Here is an 8,546-nt window from a genome sequence, read left to right as displayed (position 1 = left end):
GAAAGAGTCAACACCAGCATGTTCCATATGCCTTTTTGGAGTGAACACCCTGTACCCAGATTCTCTCCAAAAAAGAATGAGCTGGCTTGCTCCAGAAGACTGTTCAAGTGTATACTAGCATCCACCCAGCACAGATGCTTGGAGAGCTTGGGGCTGGAGTCAGAGACCAAGAGTGTAACTGACAGTGAGGAGCACCAAAGGTGAACAGCAGCCAGGCCAGACACTGTGGTAGCTCCCAAGCCACAGACACTCATGTTCCACAGGTATGCCTTTTCCCAGGAAAAACAAGTTTCATGATGTTTGTCCTTCTTAATCATTTAAGTAATAAAATATTCTAGCAATTTACAACTCCCCAAATAATGATCAGTAAGAATATTATGTTTCAGATAAGACTTTGACTTATTCAAAGAGTATTCCCAAGTTCTCTATGTATGTAGTAGTAGATCTGATACAGTGGCAAGTACCTCTAAGAAGACACAAGGCTTTTTCAATTCTTTCTGCCATTCCGGGGACGACAGAGAGGTTAATTTATGTTGTATAGTGGCATTTCTGGCTGTTTTGCAGCAGCAGTATACTACACAATTTTGTGGTCCTCAGCATTATTTGTAGCTTATTCATGCTCTGCTGCATAATGAGACATATATTGTTCCTTACCTTGTTGGGCTCATCCCTGTCTGCATCTATACAGATACCATGCTCACAGAGTGTCTCAGATCCTCCCTGGCAGTCATCAAATTTCATGGCACAGTGAGGCCCATAGGTTTCCGGAGTACAGGAGCAGCTAACGGTGAAAGCAGACAGAAAAATCAAAATGTTGTCTTTATATAGCAGTTAAAAATCACATATTGCCATAGCAAGAGATCATTCCTCACTCTTTTATTTGTGTGGCATTTCTTGTAAATCCATCTGTTTAGCCATACTGACAATCTCATTAATACTCATGCATAGAGGCAAGGCTCCTGTTCAACAGAAGCTCAAGAATTACATGGGACTTGTGTACATCCATGACTGTCAGACCCTATGGGAGACTCCACAGCTTTCTGTTGCATTCAGAAGTGCAAATGCACAAAAAAAGGAAATCTTTAACATGAGACTTCAGCAGAACATGAGCCTGAAAATCCCCACTTCAGTCAGAGAGCACCTAAACTTCGTGTTTCAGTTTATGATCCTCATACGACGCCAAGTCCCTGAAACCCTACCTCTAGTGACAGGCAGAAATGCCACGTCTGGCCTGTGCAGGGAGCAGGGTACCTTCACACCCTCACCTGCACTGCCTCTGTCTCACTAGCAGCCAAGCTTTCAGGTGAGCGTAGCTGGCAGGAGGAAGCATTTGGGGCTGATGGGGTGGGAAGAACAAAGTAGTGGGCTGAAGGGAGGCGTTCTACAGGGGGTACCTGGCTTGCAGGCTGCCAGCTGCTTTGCGCTGCTATTTATAGGGCACACCTTAGTCACAGCACTGCACATACCGGGTGGAACTGAAATTGGGAACTTCTAAGCCGTCGAGTAACACTTCCCTTTTCTCTGACCCTTTATTTCCACATGGACCAAATCTGAGGCTCTGAAATAGAGCTGAAAGGGACCTCAAGCTACAGAAAGCTGCCCATTAGTTCTTTAGCTTTTTGTTAAAATGACAGTAAGAGACTTATTTGGAGGCAAGTTATATGTTGCGGTGTCTGCTGATGACTGCTCCTCACAGAGGCATATGTCAGGTACACACTCCCGTTTAATTGCCTTTAAGGTGGCTAATGAAAACTATTCTGTAAAAGCATTTACCTGCAGAATTTGAATCAGAGTTTTCCAATGCAGTTGATCTGGACCTTGGAGCAATTTACTGCTGCTGTCCCTGACAGGGTATCACATGCTCAGTTGAAATAGAAGTTTGATAAGCCGATTGCAGGTAACTAGCTGCTGCACCCAGGACAAGAAAACTGGATGAACTCAGGATTAAAAAACCCACAATAGCTTAATGCTTAACTGCAGTCTACAACACTATAAGGCAACATGTTCATTATTGTAAGAGAGGGCAGATAGACCAACACCATCTCACCAGTGCAGTGGCTCAACATGGGCAAGTACAAAGGCAACAGGTCAGGGAACCAGATCACCTTTGTATGTTCAAAGTACATCCAGAGCTCTACGTTCCACTCCAAAGGACACAGCAAGGAAATTTGACCAGCTCCAAAGGAGGAGGACAATGGCACTGTCTCCTGCATAATCTGGCAAAGATTAATCTGCTACCCATCCGAAACTGCTCATAGAACAGCTCCAAGAAGTAGGTCACACTGCAAGGAGCTTCAGCCAAACTGTGATGCGCTGCTGCTCGGGACTGCCCTGGTTCTCTCTCATCACCAACAGCACATCGTGATTGAGGCCCCCATTATTCTGGTTCTGACACAAAAGTCTGCTAGACTTAGGGACTCTCAGGGCCTTCCATCCAACCAATGCAATGTCCTATTAAGGTCCTGACTCAGGAAAGCTTTCCCTGAAAACCCGTTCTTTTTTCTCAATAGTTTAGTGCATTCCTGAATTACAGCTTGAAGCATGCAGATAAAGAATCTGAAGAGGAGTGAAGACTGTGTTATGCTCCATTTCACAGTACCTGATCTAGTACTGGCCTTTACCTGGTGTTATCACCGGGGGCTATGGAAAATTAAATATCATCATCTTCTTTACTCACAGTCCACACTGGTGCATATAACTACATCAGAGAAGGATTGGAGTGACCTTGGTTGCTGGGACCCAGAAAAACTAGCAGCAATGTTCTCACAGTTTTTGAAAACAGGTGTGTCAAGCTCTACTTGGGGGTGCATTTAGCATCTGGGGAGTACTTCAAAGACAGACAGTATGTGAAGGGAGATAGATAGAGAAGATAGTACAATGGGGTTGGAGAAAGCACTCAATAATCCCTGAATAAACTTGAGGGCATAAAGCAAAAGCAGTAATATTAAGATTTGAATGATTTATGAAGAGGTCATAGTTCATTTCAGGAGGCACTGACACAGCAAGTACTAAAGAGGGCAAGGATTACAGTGGGGGGAAGAAAATCACAGGAATCACAACTGTACTAACACAACGACAACACATGCAAGCAAGGCAGTGGGTTTGTCCTCTCCAGCCTTAATTTAGTCACACACCTGTACTCTACATCTCTGAACACGCTAAGGAACAAGTAAAGGCAGGGTGCTTTGTGTGTCATTTCCTTGACAAATGACTGTGTTGGGGACAGCTGCCGGCAAGCTAGAGACAGCCTTTAAAAACAAAGAAAAGCTGACAGGAAGCTTGTCATGTACCACTGACACCTCAGCAGGCTCTGTGTTAATGCTGAAGTGTGAGAAGCACTGAAGAAGAACTTCATTTGTGTGGGGTTCTTCCAAGAACTGACAAAGCACTACAAGCCAGTACCACACCAAGCAAATATTTGTGGGGGCCATGATTTTCATGCTGAAGCAGGAGACAAAATGCTTTGCAGAAAGCTATGGCATGCTCTCCAGCCTGCTTGTTCCCATTTAACAGGGATAGCTTTGTATTATATCTGAAAGTTATTTATTTACCAGCTTCTCTGACATTTTGGAGAACAACACACAGAATGTTCAGGCTGGCTTGGCCTGTAAATAAGAGCGTGTTTCCTAACAAGCTGGGCACAGCAGAGAAGGAGCCACTCCAGGCAGGATACCCACGGGCAGCCCAGGCACGCTCTGGGCCAGCCAGCTGCAGACAGCATTTCCCCTCCCTTCCACCCTGGCAGCACCGTGCATGGCTTGCTCTGCTGCAGTTTTGGCAGTGCCTGCACTTCTGGCATTCCTCAGAGTTATGTGGTGTGCTGGGAATGCCAGTGACCAAGGTTGACTATACATTCAGCAGGCTTCCAACAAATCAAAGCCTTCACTGGACCAAAGCTGTCCACCTCCTTCACCTCCTCAATCCCTTGGTTCTCAGGGTGTAAGTGATAACAGAGGTATGATAATGTGGCTGTGATAGGTGGGCATGGTGGCAACTGCTGCTTACAGACCAGCACGCTGCACCTCGCTGCCCCATCTGCTTCCCATGGTGCAGTGAATTTCCACTAAAGCATCTGCACCTACAACAGGGGCTGGGTCACTGGAGCTAGTTTCCTGTTTGCACACTTCTTCACCAGAATGGCTGTGTGATAAACCTAATGTTTTGCTGCTCTTCTTGTGTCAAAGTAGGCAGTGGCTTCAGAGGGCCTCCTGTGTCTGCAGTGGGCTCGGTTTGCAGGGTGTCATGGATTTCATATTCTCTCAGACTGCGAAGGATTATAGGGCTTAGATACTTAACAGACTTATTCCTAGTAGTTGTGCTGCAGGTGTGATATGGGGAAAAAAAATAGCAGGATATTTTACATAGAGTTTTTGTGTCTAGCTTTGAAAAGTTACCTGTAGCTGCCTGGTGTGTTCACACAAGTGGCTTCATTTTGGCAGCCTAATGCTGTTCCAGCATAAATCTGGCATTCATTAACATCCACTGAACAAAGCGGGCCCTGAGATGAAATGGAAACCCAGTTTATTTTCTAAGTAACTGAGAAATCAAGCAAACCATGGAGCCAATGTTTAACATAGTTTCCAAAGAAATACAAAGCATGGGCTGCTATCAACACAGCTTCACTTATGAAACATTATAACAAAGCTATTTTTCCTCTGTGTTTCTGTGACCCTGGCTATCAGTCAGATGGGGGATAAAATATTTCAGATGTTTGCAGAAAGCGTACAGACAGCATAGTCCTGTAATCCTCTCTGCTTTCCAACTTGCTAGCAAAAGGAAGACAAAAATTTCTTTTGGACTGTTTCTATGAGGAGATGCTGTTTTATTAAGACTGAAAGCACAGCAATTTTGACCCAAATCTTGCCTGGACAACTTTCAAATTGAGAGTCTTTGAGAAGAAAATGTAAGTTTTCCACCTCTAATACATGTAACAGCACCATTAAAGCTTTTTTCAGTAAAGTCTTCAGATTTAAAAAAAAAAATCAGAGTGGAATTAGTTACTTATATCTCCATTTATGTAATTTATTTGAGCTTGGATAAATATCATTCCCCTCCCCCATTCTCTCCCAATTCTTGTGTAAGATCAACAGCAAGGGTACGCAGTTCAGTTCACTGCTTAGCAAAAACCAAAGACTAATTCTTTGCTGTGGGAACTGCCAAGCATGACAGACTTCATGGGCCATCACCCGCATGTAACAGTGCAGGATCTGGCCCAGGGGTTTAGGCTTCATTTTTTTTTTTGGTATATATTGATATCATTCAGAAGCAAATGTGTTGCCTTTCAACCAAATGATGAGCGTGATACTGCTGCTTTGCTGCTCAGTATATCTCACTCTGTCCTGAGCCACCTTAAAATGCTATGCTTCATTACAATTACACTAAGCCAGGCGTATCCTGACAGTTAAAATACATGCTCTGTATTCAAGGAGGATAAAGACTCACCTGCCAGTTGCTGGGACAGAGGCAAAAGAAACCATCCAACAAATTCACACAGGTCCCCGAGTTCTGACAGGGGTTACTAGTGCAGGCTTTACTCTGGATAGCCTGAAACCCAGGAAATGAGCAGAAAATGTTTATTTTTTCCATTAGCATGTATTTTCAAGACAACCCTCTTTTTTTTTCCCTATTCTTTCTTCAGTTCTCTTCCCGCGCCCCCTCAGCAAGGTTGATTTGTAAAGGTTTGGAGCTGTTTCATTTATCCCTGTACAAAATACTGACTAATATGATTGGTCTTACACAGGGTGTCTGGCTGCAAGCACCGGGATGAGAAAAGTACAGTAAGAAGTAAATATTAATAGAGACTGTTCTTCAGCAGCAGACTGTGACTCTAGATGGAGGGTTATCTTGTCTTCTCAATTCCTTGGGTGACTCATCTGACAACTGCTTTTACTGACAGCTGTATCTGTGGCTTGTAACAAGCTCAGTGGAGAAGCAGGTGACAGCTGAAAATTAGCTATTTCCAGTACAATATAAAATCCAGCTTGAGTTCTCTAGTCTTTGTCTTGACAGATCAGTGAAGGAAGAGCTTATTCCTTCTTGGTATCTAGTTGTTCTTGAGGCTACAGATGTTTTTCCTTTAAGGAATGCAGGCTCCTACACAGTTTATATTTTGTAAGAGGGCATCTTACCTCCTTCACAAATCTTGATTTTTTTAACCTTCTGTTACCAAAATAAGTTTTCCTGAGTAATAACACAAGAGGGGAGATAAGTTTTCCTGAGCAATAACACAAGAGGGGAGAAATCATGTAGCTATTTAATGATTGTAACCTCACTTTATTTACTTGGGACTGGGCTTTTATTTTTTGATCTCTAGTTTGCTTTCCATTTATTTACCTGCTCTAAGCTTTGAAGTCTGTTGTCAAGATTCACGACCTGCAAGAGAAAAATGCCATTTACATTGTGCTTGGTATGAGCATGACAGAGTTACGTGCTGGATGCCTTTAGGCCAACAAAATATTTTCTTTTGAGAAAAGAGAATAGCTGGCATGTGAATCCAGGTGACAATCAGGCTCAAATCAGGCCCCATTCACTGAGATTTTGGTGGTTTAGGCTGCTCAGAAAATGCCAGCTTAAATATGTCTCAGTTTGGCTCCAAAAAACTGAGACTTGCTGTTGTGAAGAGGTGTTCAAGTGCTCAACATTGAGAATGTGAATATTCCAGTGGGACTGTCTGAGGCCTGGGCAGGTGAAGGGTGTGGGTCTGAGACTGTCCACCAAAAGCCAGGAAAAGGCTCACCATAACTCAGCATGGTATCCACCACAAACAACAAGCTGAAAGGGGACCTGTGAATGTGACAGATACCTGCATAGCACAATTCTCTCAGGCTGTGCAACAGTTTCCTGTAGTAGCAACACTGTAACAAAGGACACTTAAACCAAATCAGACAAAATCTCCTGTTGGAGAAAACTCTTGAGTAGCAGGGAAGAGACAAAACTACTGTATAGTCTTTTCTTTCCACTGCAACCCCCTGTAGCCCATCTCAAATATGGGATGGAACGTCTATGTTACCACTATAAGAACATATATGGTCCGTGCCCTAAATTTAGTGGGATATCGTTTCCATAAATATTAGCAGATATAGTTCCTAGAGATGCTGACAGTGAACAAAAGAAGCATCCTGGTAATGGGAAATTATGGGATTTACAGAAATATTTTCATAATCTCCAGATTTACTGAATAAATATCTCAACATCAAAGATACACTCTGAAGTGATGTAAAATATGGACTCCAGCCATATTTAACTCCCCACACTGGAGTCCAGAAATACTAAAATCAACGACGCAATCATGTTAATCTGAGGAATGGCAAATGGGGAACACTGGAGGAGGATACCACGAGGGGGGATGGCTCACTTTGGAGGCTAGCGCAGCAACCTGCTGGGACACGTTCTGAGAGGCACCGTTGGCTTTTTTAAGTTCTTCGATCTCTGCTTTATTTTCTCTCACCTAAATTTAAATAACAGAGATAATGTGAAACAAGCTTGGCTTTTTCAAAAAATTCTCAAATGTAAACAAGCTTCGCTTTTTCAAAGGCTTAGGAAAGTTTCATTCTTGCTTAACTTTACTATTATAAAATCCACTTAAATATAGAGAGCTGTGTTACATACACAATTTAATCTCTAAACTATTTTCTGTAGTGGCCTGATTACTTTACAAGTCTGCAATAGCATTCTTTCATATTAGAGTGCTGACATAGATAATATCAAATACCAATCATACAAACCACATCAAACATTTGCTAAGACAAATTCTGAAGACAATTAAAATATTAATGTACAATACTGAAAATGAAAACATATTACAGAAAAGTAACTACATCACCTGACTAAAAAGTTCTGCAAGGTCTTCTTCATTAATTTTTATTTTCCCCAGTGGTCCAGTTATAAATTCAATATTTTTGCTGGAGCCAGCATGGAACACTAAATTACCCTGATCTGAGTACAAACGAGGCCTGTAGTATTACGCAAAAAAAAAAAAAAAAAAAGAGATCATTTAATTACAGGTCTGCTAGAGAGTATATAAAAAATAGCTGCAGTAAAGCCATTCTGTTCCCAGTACTGGCACTGTGAAGCCACCACGTGAACAAATGCATTTGCAAGCAATCGTACTTACTGCTCATCGTAAATGGTTCTTTTCTGCCTCTTCTTTTCATAGTGGTTGGATTCACAGCTCAACCCAGTAAGTAGCAATAATGCAACCAAAAGCCCAGGAGCAGCCCAAACCATTGCTCTCCTCCAGCTGTCCTGCATCTGAAGTGAAACTTCCAGTGTTGAACTGTACTGCTGTGAGCCTGGGTGCCCTTTGCTCTTAACACAGCTCTTTATTCACAAAGTGCCTGTTCTGCTGTCTTGTCTTGCCAGGGTGAACTTTATCTCACTATAGAATAAAACCACAGAGTCCTAGAATGGTTTGGTTTGGAAGGGACCTTAAAGATCTGGTTCCAACCCGCATGTCATGGGCAGGGACACCTTCCACTAGGATCAGGTTGCTCAAAGTCCCATCCAGCCTGGCCTTGAACACTTCCAAGGAGGGGACATCCACAATT

General features: G+C 42.8%; 1 protein-coding gene across 1 annotated transcript in view; it reads right to left on the bottom strand.

Annotated features, from left to right (window-relative positions):
* Window positions 1-8,226, bottom strand: part of CUBN (cubilin (intrinsic factor-cobalamin receptor)) — a gene marked incomplete at its 3' end in the record, with an annotated part of 43,485 nt that extends 35,259 nt beyond the window's left edge. Inside the window, exons 1-7 of the mRNA XM_008944799.1 lie at window positions 8,114-8,226; window positions 7,823-7,952; window positions 7,355-7,447; window positions 6,334-6,372; window positions 5,443-5,544; window positions 4,395-4,498; window positions 655-781 (exon numbers count right to left, since the gene is read on the bottom strand). Of these exons, the coding sequence (XP_008943047.1) occupies window positions 655-781; window positions 4,395-4,498; window positions 5,443-5,544; window positions 6,334-6,372; window positions 7,355-7,447; window positions 7,823-7,952; window positions 8,114-8,226 (708 nt within the window). The remainder of the gene's footprint in view (window positions 1-654; window positions 782-4,394; window positions 4,499-5,442; window positions 5,545-6,333; window positions 6,373-7,354; window positions 7,448-7,822; window positions 7,953-8,113) is intronic.
* Window positions 8,227-8,546: the final 320 nt, after the last annotated feature.

The sequence above is a fragment of the Merops nubicus genome, unplaced genomic scaffold (genome assembly GCF_000691845.1).
Source record: "Merops nubicus isolate BGI_N331 unplaced genomic scaffold, ASM69184v1 scaffold16647, whole genome shotgun sequence".
Lineage (NCBI taxonomy): Eukaryota > Metazoa > Chordata > Aves > Coraciiformes > Meropidae > Merops > Merops nubicus.
This window is presented reverse-complemented; position numbering and strand designations above follow the sequence as displayed.